This window comes from Harmonia axyridis, chromosome 4, assembly GCF_914767665.1.
Source record: "Harmonia axyridis chromosome 4, icHarAxyr1.1, whole genome shotgun sequence".
NCBI lineage: Eukaryota > Metazoa > Arthropoda > Insecta > Coleoptera > Coccinellidae > Harmonia > Harmonia axyridis.
The window spans coordinates 13,470,446-13,486,778 of NC_059504.1; the positions used below are offsets into that span (position 1 = coordinate 13,470,446).

General features: G+C 34.8%; 1 protein-coding gene across 1 annotated transcript; it reads left to right on the forward strand.

The window, feature by feature from the left end:
- The first annotated feature begins 1,525 nt into the window (after window positions 1–1,525).
- Window positions 1,526–6,348, forward strand: LOC123678194. Its single transcript, XM_045615086.1, has 4 exons — window positions 1,526–1,979; window positions 2,161–2,363; window positions 2,484–3,059; window positions 5,827–6,348. Exons 1-4 carry the CDS (start codon window positions 1,624–1,626, stop codon window positions 6,195–6,197), a joined length of 1,506 nt encoding a protein of 501 aa, XP_045471042.1. The 5' UTR covers window positions 1,526–1,623; the 3' UTR covers window positions 6,198–6,348.
- Window positions 6,349–16,333: the final 9,985 nt, after the last annotated feature.

Here is a 16,333-nt window from a genome sequence, read left to right on the forward strand (position 1 = left end):
GGCTATATCTCAGGATCCACTCATCGTAGAGACTTGCGGTAAAAAATTTTACCACTAAAGTAAACAAAAGAAAACACTGGAAATTGTTTTGAAGTTCATACCTCCATCGCTAGGGGGCGTAATAGCTATCGTCGAGTAGAAAAATGCATTTTACTCGAAAAATTTTCATATTAAGTTGGAAAAAAAATAACATCACTGTAAACCTTGGAAAATTCTCTATCTGTTTGTATTGTCACTTTCGATTTTGCGACATCGAATAAGGGTGGGGGAAAGATAGAAATCTGACTGATTGAAATGTTTGTAACTTCAGTTTGGCTCAACATTTTTGAGCAAATTAGATCTTATTTGAGAGACAACATCTTGTTGATTAAGGAAAAAATATACTCATGATGAATTTGATTGAGCTGCTTCAGATAGGGAGCGCTAAGTCAGAAGTTCATTGTTTTGTTCATTTTTCTCTGAAATTTCAAATGTAATGATAGGATTTTCTTAACAGAAACAAAAATTTCATTGAATTTGCATGAAAAAACCTGAAGGTCGTATAGCGATAATTTCAGGCGTTCTGAAGTTATGGCCGAAAGAAGATATTCTTCAACTGATGCACTGCGAAAAACCAAATTGAGTCTTCAAGTTCTAACAGAAACAGAAATCCCATCAAATTTGTATGGAAAAACCAAAAGGTCGCAAAGCGATAGCTTCAGGCGTTCTGGAGTTACGGACGAAAAAAGATATTCTTCAACTGATGCACTGAAAAACTAAACTGTGTCTTCTTTCGGCCATAACTCCAGAACGCCTGAAGCTATCGCTTTGCGACCTTTTGGTTTTTTCATACAAATTTGATGGGATTTCTGTTTCTGTTAGAACTTGAAGACCCAATTTGGTTTTTCGCAGTGCATCAGTTGAAGAATATCTTCTTTCGGCCATAACTTCAGAACGCCTGAAATTATCGCTTTACGACCTTGAGGTTTTTTCATGCAAATTCAATGAAATTTTTGTTTCTGTTAAGAAAATCCTATCATTACATTTGAAATTTCATAGAAAAATGAACAAAACAATGAACTTCTGACTTAGCGCTCCCTATCGGAAGCAGCTCAATCAAATTCATCATGAGTATATTTTTTCCTTAATCAACAAGATGTTGTCTCTCAAATAAGATCTAATTTGCTCAAAAATGTTGAGCCAAACTGAAGTTACAGACATTTCAATCAGTCAGATTTATATCTTTCCCCCACCCTTATTTGATGTCGCAAAATCGAAAGTGACAATACAAACAGATAGAGAATTTTGCAAGGTTTACAGTGATGATATTTTTTTTCCAACTAAATATGAAAATTTTTCGAGTAAAATGCATTTTTCTACTCGACGATAGCTATTACGCCCCCTAGCGGTGGAGGTATGAACTTCAAAACAATTTCCAGTGTTTTCTTTTGTTTACTTTAGTGGTAAAATTTTTTACCGCAAGTCTCTACGATGAGTGGATCCTGAGATATAGCCGCTTACCTCGCTTATTTGCCCACCCTGTACATTGAATATTTCTGTGTTGTGCCCGGTTTCAATTTGGATATCGAAAAGTATGTGTAAATGATGTGAAATTTCATTGAGTTTGTTTTAAAGTGTTGATCAATGTCTACCGACAGTCAGAGTGCCACAACAAATAAAAAGCTTCTGGGATTCCCACTGAAACCAAAACAAAATGCTCTCTTAAATTATCTGGTTCCAGCATTTGGTGGATGCATTTTATACATATTTTTGTTTGCCTCAGATGTTGGACTAGTTCATAAGCATTACGAAAATTGGCACAAGGGATTAGCATGGATATCACTGATGTTTATGTACCTCCCAGCCTTTGGAAGCTATGTTATCATCCTTTCATGTTTAGATCTATGGCCTGAGAGAAGATTTGGCGGAAAAAAGAATTTTTTTTGGCTTTGTCACAAAACAGTTCAGCATCTTTTATTTCCGGTTTGGAGTTTGTGGAGGTGAGTGTTTCTTCTAGGTCCTTTATAATTTTGTTTGTCAAAGTTTCTAGGAAGCATTGTGGAAAAATTCACAGAAGATGCTGACGCCATTCAGAAGCTTTTGTGCGCTTATTTTAGTAGTGTGTAATTATTACACCTTCAAGAATTGTGTGTCGATCAACTGAACGAATATTTTCCTCAGATTTGCCGAAAGAATATTCTGGTCGATTGAAGCGTTCAGATCAGAAGATGAAGAATCAAGACAATTTGCTGTCAGAAATTCAACAAGACCACGTACTATTGAACTGTACATGTTCCTACAAGCTTTCCTGCATTCACTGCCACAGATTCTTCTTCAGTTGCATCAGCTTATGAGACACTCCCACACTACTGACAAATTGACAGGTTGGTAAGTTGATAGTTCGATCTTCCAGACACTAATTTTGGGAGTAACTTATAAAGTGTAGTGACAGTTATACATGAGACATGTTCGAATCCATACATTTCATATTACATTTGTTTCAGCACATTCCCAATTCATGAGCATAGTATTCAACCTAACCAACTTGGCCATTACTGTAACTTACTACCAAAGATTCAAGACCCAGAAACTGGCAGGAGCCCAATACCCATGGTATAAACCCCATAAGTACCAGCAGAATCCTCCTTCAGATGAGGTTATACTTCGAAATAAGGCTACAGTATTGCCAACAAGAAGCACACGAAGTACATCTGATGTTACCGACAAACCACAAGAAGATTTATACGAAAGACCAGGAAATAGGAGAAGTAGTGACCTTTATATGGAACCTGACATCAGAGGTACTTATCTGCCTCCTTACTCCTCTAGATTACCCTCTGTTGTCAACCATTGGAGAAGGATGAGTCGTTATAGAGTAAGAACTAGCTTGTCCCAAGAGACTGAATCATCATCACAACCAGATTTCAACATAAGGAGAGTGCTCTTCGTGAAAGGACTTCCAGAGGATGACATGGCAGGAAAACTGATAGCCTTTTGTTGGTGGTGGGCATTCCTTCTTGCCAGAATCCTTGCAATATTAGCCTTTCAGTATTTCTACCCTATACAAGTCCTATACATCCTTCCCAGCAAACACAAATACGTATCATAGACATAACATATATATTACAACGATCTATGTTACATAACAATGTAACATACATGCGCCTTTCTAGTACCGCTCAACGACCGCTCTATGTCCGCCTTCCGTTACATAACATGTAACAAAATTGCCATGTATCATGTACAGATCATGTAACATACATGATACATCGCTGGTATATTACATCTGTAATATTTATGGTACATCCTTTATGTATCATATACGTAGCTGTTACATTTCATGTGACATACATGATACATCGCTGGTATATTACATCTGTAATATTTATGGTACATCCTTTTTATGTAATATAAATATATACAGGCTGGCTCAGTTTTTTGTAGAATAACAGTTGTGAGAGTTTTCAGTTTTTAAGATGAAAACATAATATGAATATGGGTCGTAATTTCATAATAAGGAAGTTATATCGAGGTTGTTCAAGTTACCAGATTTATCAATAAAATCTTTAATTTTGAACAACCTGATGTCAATAACCTCCTTATGTTTTTGTGAATTTATTGACCTATAAAGTGACTATGACGCTTTCATCCTAAAAGTGAATACACCAAGTTACTCTACAAGAACTGGGCCAACCTATATATGGTTATATTACATAATATATACTCAGTAAAAAGTTCACCATGCAATATAAAAAAATTTATCCGTTCTATGTGATATAACCAAAAGAAATATATCTGCTACAAACAAGAGACATAAGAAAAATGTAATAGTTATCTGAATGTTTATATTACATATAGGTACTCAGAAGTAAATTCTCTATGCAATTCAAAAACAATACATACCTGTACAATTCTTTCTGGAGGAAAAACTAATCAAACTACATATAAAAAATCTAAATATGCCGACACCACACAAATTATGTTTTAGTGAATTTGTTGGAATTTTTTTCAATACCTTCCAAACAAAAATATAACAAATGATACACAATACCAATTGAAACTAAAACTGCTGGTATCTAGCCAACATCAATTAATAAGAGATATATCACATATAAATTACATGAAAAGAGATACTTATGAATTAAGGTGCATTCCAAAAATATATATTTAAACTCCATCTTTCATTTTTTGCTAGAAAGATATTTTTTAGTCAACAATATTATTATTTTGAACCTAGAAAATTCAACAAAAACCAGATTCCTACGTTTGATATGCACCACATTTGAAATATTACAAATAATTTATGAATAGTAAAACAGGATTTAATAATTTAACAATTGGGTGTTTGTTAAATAAAAGATCATAGAATTATTGAAAATTTTTAATGTAATCAAAGTACCTACATCAACCAAAACTTAGTTTTGTCTCTTGATCCTCAATGTGGCCAGCCTTATCCACTCGGCTGATATCTATCTTCTCAAAGTCTGCACATTGGATAAAAGATTGAGATGCAAAACCTAAACATATTGGAATGTTATTAAAAAATGGTATTTACAATTAAAATTCTCAGTAACGAGGTTTCCTGATTGGATAAATAACAAATTTCTTACATAATATAAAGTTATGAAAGTTTTGAATACATGAGTAAACTTCAGGAGGTGATTCTTCACTCTGAAACAGCAAAATTATTTATATCATACTAAAACATTTGATTAAACTTATCAGAATCTATTTCTCAAAAAGCATCCTTATGTGATCTGACATTGGTCATTAATAATGATGGAAGAAAAGTGTATTGTGCATATATGAAATCTAGATGTTTTAATTTCACGAATAGCAGAGAATAACATAGGTATATACATCACAAACATAAATAAAGTATAGCAGAAAAATAGTCCAAGTAGTAAAAACTAGCGCACTATTCAGATACTTCTTATTTAGATGATAAAACAATTGTGGTATTACTTCAGAACTATATACACCCAAATGCAAATTACCATAAAAAGGAAAAATATCAAAATGCATATAATTTGAATGAAGAAGACAGAAACCATGCACACATTCCATTAACGATCCACAAAAACATGCAGCAAATATACCTATGCTATTAACAGGCATGCAAGTACAAAAGCAAAATGAAAGGCACATACAACAGCATTTATATATCTAAATGTAGTTACGTTGTCGAAGTATACTTATATTCACTTACCTCACATATTTTCACTATGAAACTAATCTGGAATTGGTGAAAAATCATCGAATGTTGAATATTATTATTACAGTTTTTCACTTCTTATCTCGCATATTTCCACGATGAAAGTAATCCGGAATTGATGAAAAATCAAAGAATATTGAATATTATTATTATTATAGTTCATCACTTCTAACTAACAATCAAAAGTTAGAAAATGCATATCACTTTTCACTGCACTAGTCCTGGCAAAAATCTCTAAACAGTTCAACTTTAATAAAGGTTATGTATTATAAGAGTACTTGTATAGATCTGAGTAATATATCATGAATATGCTATATTTACATAGCTTTTACATAATATTAGCAATGTAAAATATATATTGCGAATGTTACATATATGATATGTAACTATATTACACACTAGTAGATATCAGAGTTATATTGTTTTTAGGGATGCTGGAAGATGTATCATATACGTAACTTCAGTAATATAACAATGTTACATATATGATATATGAATAAGTCAAATAATTTCATGGATATATGAAATGTTATGTATCAGATACATTAGTTTTGAGATGTATCAGGTATATACCTCATTTCTTAGGGATGTTATGTAACGGGAAGGCGCATATAACAACATGGTTTGCTGGGTTGTATCTCATTTCATCCTAACCCTAGCCATTCTTTGTTATGACGCCAAATCCAACAGTTTGACCAGATCCAAAGCGATGTTCTTCCTTTTCGTCTGTTACATCTACCTGTTCTGCATAATAGAATTCAAGATAAGATTCAGGAAGGCGAAGTTTATATATTACGGTTTTTTCACCTTGGTCTATCTGGAAGACTTGGTGATGTGCTTGGTGTGGTGGTATGGAGACTTGGATGGCGTGGAAACGGAATTTTGGTTCAGATATATGTTCAACATCATAGTGGTGTGTTCGATTTTCAGTTTCGTTTCTATGATGTTCTATATGTGTATCAATAAGCCAGAAAAGGTTGTTGTAGGTCAAGTATTATTGTGAAGATTTGAAATTTTTGTTCGACTCTTGATGCAATTGCAGCAGTATCTGGAGAAATGGAAGAAAAGTTTTTCGGCATATATTTTTATAATTATGTTTTTACAATGACGTTGATTGAAATTAATTTTTTTCGAGTAAAGGTCCAAAACATTAATCTTGAAGTTTAGAATTTCTCCCTGAACGATATCAAATCGATTGTTCATAATGAATGATAATCTAAATTTTGGGATTAAACATATTGGTGGATGCGCTATTAAATCTTGAAAAAATGGAACGCCAACACGAGTGCATTTACCAATTTATATTTTGTTAGACAGACTGAAAGACTCGTGAAGCTGCTTGGACCAAACCCTATAGTTCATATACAGGATGTTCCTAAATTGGAGGTACAAACAAAAATGAATTTCTCGGATCATTTTGAGGGAAAAAAGTACTATAAACATGGGGCCGCGAACGCTTTGATTTCGAGATACAGGGTATTCAAGTTTGATTTTTTTCAAGTTTTTTTTCTCATAGCACCTCCACTCCAAAAGATATTCAACCTGACAATTTGAAGTTTTCATCATTCAATTTTGAATGAAAATCCACCGATTTGAATTTTTTTTTGGAACAGTCTTCTCTTTTTTCCTCCAGAACTTTTTTTTGGTGAGCCAGTGGTAGTTTAGAAAAATGTAAAAATAAACTTTGGTCCAGTACTACATTATTTATCTTTAAATATAATAAAGCAGAACAAACGAGTTATATTACACAAAATTTTTTTTTACCCTGACTGTACAATTGTCTGAATAATTTTAAAGAGAAAAAAGTAACAGTAATATTTCGAAAATGAACATTTTCAAAAAACAACCTATGAACATAGTTACACAGGTTGTTTTTCAAAAATGGTGATAGCTATGGAATTGCGGTTTTCGCCAATGGGTTTCTCATGAAAATTGGGCCTCAGACACCGACATGAGTTTTCGTCTATTTAGTAAGAAATAGGACTTCTCATTCAAAAGTGTCCAATTTGGCCTACCCTGTACATGTTTATCTCTGAAACTACTGAACGTATTTTGTTGAGGTTTACTCAATTTTAGTAAAAACCTTTTTAGACTATTCTGAACCAATTTGGATTCGTGTCTGTCTGTCAGCCTGTACGTTTGTAGATATTTGTAAGAGCCTTAACTACAATTGTTATCTGATATCGAAGAAATTAGTCGAAGATGGTCCTATACCTATACCTACAAATTTCAGCCTTTGAATATAGGGTGCGCGTTGAGCATGCGCAAACGAGAAATTCCCTTGATTTACCTAAATTTTCTTGGATGCCAATTCACAGGTCCAAAACGTGAAATTAGGCAGTCACCAAACGTGTCTTTCAATAAATCGATTGTGGCACGAGCTGTGTGACATGTTGCGCCGTCTTGTTGGAACCACAGCTCCTGGACATCATGGTTGTTCAATTCAGGAATGAAAAAGTTAGTAATCATGGCTCTATACCGATCACCATTGACTCTAACGTTCTGGCCATCATCGTTTTGAAGACGTACGGACCAATGATTCCACCAGCCCATAAAGCGCACCAAACAGTCAGTTTTTCTGGATGTAACGGTGTTTCGACATACACTTGAGGATTAGCTTCACTCAAAATGCGGCAGTTTTGTTTGTTGACGTAGCCATTCAACCAGAAGTGCGCTTCATCGCTAAACAAAATTCGCTTTAGAAAATCGGGAACAACGGCAATCTCATTTTGGCCCATTCGACGAATCTGCGCCTTACTTGATGAGCGTTTGGCTTAAATTCTTGCACGAGTTGGATTTTGTGAGCACGCAAACCAAGATCCTTCCGCAAAATCTTCCATAAAATGGATGGACACAGATCCAATTCCTGTGCTGGATGGCGGATAGACTCATTCGGGTCTTCCTCAATGCTACGCTCTACAGCAGCAATAGCTTCTTTTGTACGCACCGTACGGCATCTCTGGGGATGCGAGTTATCAATAAGAGTAAACGTGGTGCGAAAACGTTCCATGGTTAATCGAATTAACTGCTCTGATGGACGATTTTGTCGATGATAAAATGGACGTCGTGCGCGATACGTATTCCGCACAGAACCATTATTTTCGAAATATAATTCCACTATTTGCAAGCTTTGTTCAGGCGTGAGTCTATTCATGATAAATTGCCAAACCAAACTGAGAATAAATCACTTGACAGCTGTTAAATCGGTCGCCATCTTGAACAGTAATGCCAACTTAAAGTTATATACCTCGAAAAAAACACCCTATAGAAGAGTATTCGGATTGGATCCATTGTACCACACCTATTATCAGAGTAGGTACTTTCTATAATTTTTTTCATCAATATTTTTCACTCAGTATTTCAATTATTTCTCGGTACTCTCTAAATATTAGCGACCATCTTGGTTAAAGTGCAGTACTTACTCTGTTTGTCCATTCATTAACGCATATTACACCCATAATGTTTTAATGTTTTTCGACCACCGTGTATCAGTTTCAAGCAAATAAACCTAAGTGGAGGAATTACCTATTTGTGTGATGTTTCAGACGGAGGGAGCAGTTCTTGTTGTAACCGAGACTGTTAACACTCGTTTATCGATTTGTTTATTTTCAAAGCAACAGGAGCTTCTCTTTATATGTGAAATATGTCGAAGGAAGGCTATCCTTTACACTGAGTACAAATATGTCAAATCTCGCACAACTTAAAATAAAACGGAATAAAAGAACGTGTAAACCTTCCAAAGAGGCTATATTCTTTCCGTATACATCGTTAGCAGTGGCGTATCCGTTGGGGATGATTGGAACATATGCGATACTTATACCTAGATGGTTTTCCATTGATGGAAATACATTATGAATAAAAAATTACTGCAAATTTTGGACTATGGATTGTTATTTCCTCTTTTAATTCAAAGTATTTCGACAAGTTACCATAGTCAACATACCTACTTACCTTCAAAAGTGGTACATTTTATCCAACGCTCCTCTAACTATTCAATGCCTTTTCTGTAGTAAGATGCAATCACTTCTTCAAAAGGACCAAATTTCTTTTTCTAAAGCACTTTTTAACTGCTGTTGCCGATGGAGCAGAGTCTGAATAACACTTATCAAGCACTGTTTGCACAATATTCTTTCCCATCAGAAAATAGTGCTTTATCAAACAACAATTCTGATTAACCTTCAATATCTCGATCAAAACTAAACTCTATGTTCCGACATTTTGAAGGGATCTTTTGAAACTTGGTACTAGGGATTTACGGCTTGGCTTGCTTTTCAAGATACTTGTCTTGAGCTTGACTTGATTTCAAGACAAGCTCAAGTCAAGGAGTAGTTTTTCAATCTCAAGTCAAGTCAAGTATTCATTTATCAAGAACTTGAATCATATCAAGCTACATGATTTTTAGCACTTTTATTGTGTAGTGGTACATCAATAAGAGAATTCTAAAATTAGAAGGAACCTTGCAAAAAACACATTTATTTATTAAACTTATTGGATAAAAAACTGACAATATCAACTTTTTTGAAATAGAAACATAAATTGAATCACTATAAATCATAACAAATAAAAAAAAATAAAAAATAAAGTTTCTTAATATTGGGAAACCTCCAGGCTTTGTTTGATTTTATAATTTTCCATCAAGGATCTAAGACACATGAGGCATCTTATAGATTTCCCGCCTAACCTATTGCGGGTTTTTGTAAATGTAATAGCAGCTCTGGAAAATTGTTCTTGAACAGGAGCTGAAGATGCTGGCGTTGATAAAAATCCTTGGTCATTTTGGCCAAGTTTGGAAAGATATTTCTGAAACTACCAAAATCTACCAATATATTTCATCGAAATGTGAGAAAACTACTAATAAAGTCACACTGGCGAATGCTTCAGTCTCTAGGCGCTCGAGGAAACCCCTATTTAGCTTATTTAGCACGAGATTGCAGAAATATATGCCGTGCGACGCGTGCATATCAAGCTCAAGTAATATCAAGTATCTTGAGATCAAGTCAAGCAATAAATATATAAATCAAGTCAAGTCAATCTCAAGTATGTAATTTTTCACGAGCTTGATTTTCAAGTCAAGTAGTTGGTTAAAATGTCAATCTACTTGGCTTGATGAATCCCTATTTGGTACAGTGACTCAATAAACCACAGTGGCGACACGCGTGGTCTCGTTTCTGATTGGCTGTGGGTTTCTAAGCCTAATGCCTTCTGTAACTAATGTCTAAATAATAAAGACCTTTATTATTATTATTATTAAATATGGCGGTATTTTGTTTAATTCTCCGTTAACCTGATTTTTGGGATACATTCAAAATGTAAGGCCCATTTTATTAACTCACTAGTATCCTTCACTTGAATAAATTTGTTCTATATACAATCAAATACTAGCAGACCCGATAATTTCAATTTTAACAAAGTGTCAGTTCAGTTCAGTCGATTATATTCTATGGTAAAGCCATATGGTTAGTCATTTTTAGGCTCAATTTGAACGAATTTTCGCCACTGAGTTTTATTAAGTCACTGTAAAACTTGATACTTTGATACTTCTTTTCTGAGAAAGCTGAGAATTTAGTAAAAAATCGAATTATGGTAATAGTTTTAAGATCGTTTCTTCGATGTTTCCAAGTTATAATTCTTAGAAACTGAAACATTGCAAAAATAAGGCTGAATGACCTATCAGAGAAATATGTTGCTCATAACCATAAAAGTAATTTCATATGATCGTTTTTACTGCGAGAAATACATTCGACAATGATGGAAATAAATGCAGATTCTAGAAATAATTTGTCCACAAATAACGAACGTCCCTGACTGCTTCCGTGAAGATGAAAGGAGTCACCCGTTTCCATTATATCGATAAAACGTAAACAATCAGGGTTCCCAGCAGTCTGCAACCAACTGGCCCCTTAACGTTAAGAGCTTGTTGAAAAAGTATAAACTTAGAATAGGCATGGAAACCGACTTGGACAATGATGTAAGTCAGAATGGTCAGTCATTTTTGCGGTTTTCAAAAGAAAACCGCAAAAATGCATGATTTTCTGTGCATCATCTTAGTTAAAAACTAAGATGCATAGAAAACCATGCATCTCACTTCTAACGAATAAATCATATCTTTTGAAATCATATGCATTTACGTTGTCTCTATTATTTGTATTATTGGTAAAATCCTCAGAGTAATGAATATAAATAGAGGGAGCATATGTCATTTTCAGTAGGCAAATTTTGTCTCAAAGATAAACTTTCAAATTTTATATGAAGCGCACGGAAATGGAAACATATTAGTGATACCATATTTCACTCAATTCGCGAATTTCTCCACAAAGAGCACACTTCATATATCCCATAGTGAATCAACGTTTCATATCAACTCAAAATATATTAAAATAAATAACTAAATAAATATATCAGAAATTCAGAAAACAAACTTCAAGCGCGCCAAACGACGTGAAACAACCGATGACACTAGGAGAACAAAAGTTGCCAAACCTTGGATTTCAGCAGGTAGATACATAAAATGATAAATATTCTACTTATTATAAATTCGACAATTAGGAAAAATATTGGATTCCAAATATTAAAATTTGAATATTTCATCGGGAATCACTCAAATGAATATACATATTTCATTGAATATAATATACATTCATATTGATATAGCAAAATTGTGGATTTGAAAATATATCAAAATCCGACAACGTAATCTAACCATGTAAAAATTGCGTATACTCCCTCTATCTATGTTTATTACTCTTTGCTCTATGGTAAAATCCGAAAGAATATGTGAAGGTGACTTTTCATTATGTGAATATGTGATATGTAAAGGCTGTTTTTTTTAGAGCTATAGAACTTTAAATTGCAATAAAACAACGATGGATTATTCGATTGACATGAATTTTATTTATCCGCAAGATAATCTTGTGGCATTACATTTTAAATATGATTTCTGGCATAAGACCGCCACGGCTGGCTCGGATGTAGTCCAATCTGGACGTCCAATTTTTGATGACTTTTTCCAACATCTGTGGCCATATATACGCAATAACACGGCGAATGTTGTCTTCCAAATGGTCAAGGGTTTGTGGCTTATCCGCGTAGACCAATGACTTTACATAGCCCCACAGAAAGTAGTCTAGCGGTGTTAAATCACAAGATCTTGGAGGCCAATTCACAGGTCCAAAACGTGAAATTAGGCGGTCACCAAACGTGTCTTTCAAAAAATCGATTGTGGCACGAGCTGTGTGACATGTTGCGCCGTCTTGTTGGAACCACAGCTCCTGGACATCATGGATGTTCAATTCAGGAATGAAAAAGTTAGTAATCATGGCTCTATACCGATCACCATTGACTGTAACGTTCTGGCCATCATCGTTTTTGAAGAAGTACGGACCAATGATTCCACCAGCCCATAAAGCGCACCAAACAGTCAGTTTTTCTGGATGTAACGGTGTTTCGACATACACTTGAGGATTAGCTTCACTCCAAATGCAGCAGTTTTGTTTGTTGACGTAGCCATTCAACCAGAAGTGCACTTTATCGCTAAACAAAATTCGCTTATGAAAATCGGGAACAACGGCAATCTCATTTTGGGCCCATTCGACGAATCTACGCCTTACTTGATGATCGTTTGGCTATTCATAATGAATTGCCAAACCAAATTGAAAATAAATCACTTGACAGCTGTTCAATCGGTCGCCATCTTGAACAGTAATGCCAACTTAAAATTATATACCTCGGAAGAAAACACCCGTTATATCGCTTACGCTTGTTTAGGTATAGGGTAAAGGTATAGCACCCTTTTCACTGATGAGAAATCACCTTTGAGATTTTTTTTTGAGAATCTTCGTTGTGCAATCATTAACTTGTAATCTTTTCAATTTCCGCTGATAGATCTGTGTATCTTATACAAATATTTTCGAAGATTTGAGGCAACAAACGCAATCGGGCGTATTCTCAAATATAAAGATCAAAAGCAGTTTGTGAATCTCGGATAATTAGATAAATAATTTCGGTCAATTTCTATGAATGAAAGTGAGTGTGGCCTTATCTTTTATTACGGGTTTGAATGGACAGGAAGTTGGAGAAAGAAGCGAAATTATGTATTGTTTTGAAAACAGTATCTTTATGGGAAAACATACTGGGAGGGCTATGGAATATGAAATGAACAGAAATTGTTTTTCGTAATATTTTTCATGCAACTAATTCATTTGAAAATTCAAAAGTTGCAGAGTAGTTTGGTGCAATATACTACAAAAAGTATTCATCAATAGAATGCAATTAAAGTGTTGTGATGCAGTGGCGTACCCAGACAGTTTTCCAAAGAATTTGGCTTACTCATAATAAGATTGTGATATATAAGGTTGTTACATATAATGGATATTCCTTCTGGGGGGGGATATATCCCCCTTAATCCCCCCCCCCTTGGGTACGCCACTGTTGTGATGGTTCAAGAGATGGCATCAAATACTGCGCAATTTGAACAGTAGCGCTTGTGACATAAGCGCAACTTTTCTACGGCAAAGTCACCATAAACTGTTAGGAGCTGCGAGGAATATGCAGTGGTTCATAAGTCACCAACAAATCATCAGGAACACTTAGAATGATAATCTGTCACAGGTTTCTTGGAGAGAAAGGCCGAAAAGATTTTTGAAAAAGCAAGTCAACATCCAAATAACGATTGAGTGAAACTCAATTTCAAAAAAATATCCTTTGGATACACAAAACCCACACGACAGAAATCGTGATAGAGTTAAACCAATAAAAACTCCAAAGGATAATAAGTAAATAGATAACCAGAACCTCAATAACAACAGTTTATGTTTAGAGGGCAAGAGTGGGTAGTTCATTCAAGAAGATTCCCTTTGCTTTATAAAAAAAGCAAAGTACACCGCAATGCCATCATAAAAATTGCATCGCGAAAATTCCATCAAGACAAAGGTATGAAGGCAATTTATTATGGGAGAAGAAGGTTCTCACGACTTTCCCTAAGTTATAAGACCTTCAAGTTCATTATCTTTTTTTTTTAAATTTATAGTAAGGACATATTTGGAAGATATTTTACCCTTACCTCTTAAAGGTAAAATATCTTCTATACCGCTTCAGCGATCAGTTCAAAAATTAGTACGCTTTATTTTACGCTATAGACACCATCGATTTTTGTGAGGTTATAACTATCATTCATTTTGAAGAGTTCGTCATTGTTTGAATTAATTCAAACAGAGACAGATATAACTTTCTGAAAATTTATTTTTCTAAGAATTTTCACATAAAAATAGGTATTATACAAATAGTTAGTTCGAAGACTAAAAATGCGATTATTCTAAAATTGGAAATGAAGACGTGAAAACGTACCTCGAATTCTTCCATGTGGACGGTAAATCAGAGAGACGTTTGAGACTGTTTAACTCACCCTGAAAAGTAGGGGAATCTCGAAAACGCTGAGGAGAGAGGAGTAGTTAAACTTGGCAGATCAAGAGAATGCCACGTGGTATAAACCCCTCTTAAATTTTCATCGAAAAATTGTTAATCAGAAATTGAGTAACGCAAAGGTTTCTCTGATGAGATCTTTTCCCAGATACTTTCAGGACTTCTACCTCTTCTCGATCTTAAATTCACCTTTTCCCGAAAATTATCATCGAGTTTTCGCTCTCCAACGAAATGTTCAACCCTTAACTTATTCATTCGTTGAGTTATCACTTCATGACATAATTGGCGGAAAGTTTTCGAGGCGCCTGAGATTCATACCAACCAGTTGAACTGCGCTGTTCGAATTAGTCGCCCTCTAGTAAATTAAATGGCGACCAGTGGCGGCTCGTCCTTTTTTTGGTAAGGGAGGCATAGGGGATTTGATTGTTATACAGTAGGTACTTTACAGTGCAAAATCATAGGGCTGCCAAAGCATATTCACAAGAAGTATCCTACTGAATAGCATGTCTCTACAGGATGTCCCAGAATTGATGGTCAATAATTCATAACCGTATTTTAAGATCAAAACCAAAATATGTTTGTGTACGTACTATTCCTTATACAAGCACGTGTCTTCTTTATTATTTCTTTAATAGTTACTTTCCGCCTGAAATTAATCTCAATTTTCTCGCTGCTTCGTCTTTTCTAATGGTGTAAGATCCGGACTTTTCGCTGGCCATGAAAATAATCCAAAATTATAATCAAATTTGTAAGCACATAGAAAATTAAAAAAAAATGAAGTAAGGTGAGAAATCTTTTAAAAATCATAAGAACTCAATTACATATCTTGTAAACTGTTAATTTTTGGTTATCACTAATTAGGGCTCAAACGACAGCAATTGAGTCATACTAACATGTCCTCCAAGGTTCACTTCTATTTGAAAACACCCTGTATTCCTTCTCTATCAAGAATTATCTTTGCCAATAATGTTTATTCAAAATTATGCCTTCTATTGCTGAATGTCCGAGAAGAACTCTATTCGGGAGAAAGACCCACCAACCTCACTGCTGCATCCGCCACTGATCGGGATAAAAAACACTCCTAGCTCGATCGGGCCAGAGACGCCCAATTTAATTGAAAAATCCACGTGATTTGAACCGGCCCAAGTTTCAATTTGCATTGTGATTTTTTTGCTCTTTGTTGCTTCACTGCTAGACGTGACTGTAAATCGGCTGCTTATGAGGAGGGTTACATCTTGCTACCTTCTCTCAACTTCTACGCCTCTTCACAGCTTGAAAAATTCTCAGAATTTCAATTAAGTAGAAAGTCCATCGTATACAGGGTGTGTATTGGTTCAAGTTGAAATTTTAAAAGTATTTAAGTCATAATTGATTCTAATAAATTGATATGTTTCTTTTATTTGGTGTTTTTTTTTTACCTTGAGTGAATATCCTGTCTTCAAAATCCCTTAATAATGATGGGAAAACGATCCTCTACTATTTGAACAACAATTGCATTTCCAACAAGGCGGAGCTCCTCCGCACTACGCCAATACCTCAATTTCCAAAACCCTAGGCGTTGAATTGGAAGAAGATGTCCTATGGAGTGGCCTGCCTGATCTCCTGACCTGAACCCTCTTGACTTTTTCTTGTGGGGACATCTTAAGTCCAAGATTTTTCACTCAGCCTGAAAATTTGGACGAACTACTCCAACGAATTGTAAATAAGTGTCGTCAAATAAGT

Bases quoted from the DNA above. Each gene is read 5' to 3' on its own strand.
- LOC123678194 (XM_045615086.1), top strand. From the start codon at position 1,624: ATGTCTACCGACAGTCAGAGTGCCACAACAAATAAAAAGCTTCTGGGA. The intron at 1,980-2,160 runs GTGAGTGTTTCT...TATTTTCCTCAG, and splicing joins CCGGTTTGGAGTTTGTGGAG to ATTTGCCGAAAGAATATTCT. The intron at 3,060-5,826 runs TTCCCAGCAAAC...TGGTTTGCTGGG, and splicing joins TATACAAGTCCTATACATCC to TTGTATCTCATTTCATCCTA.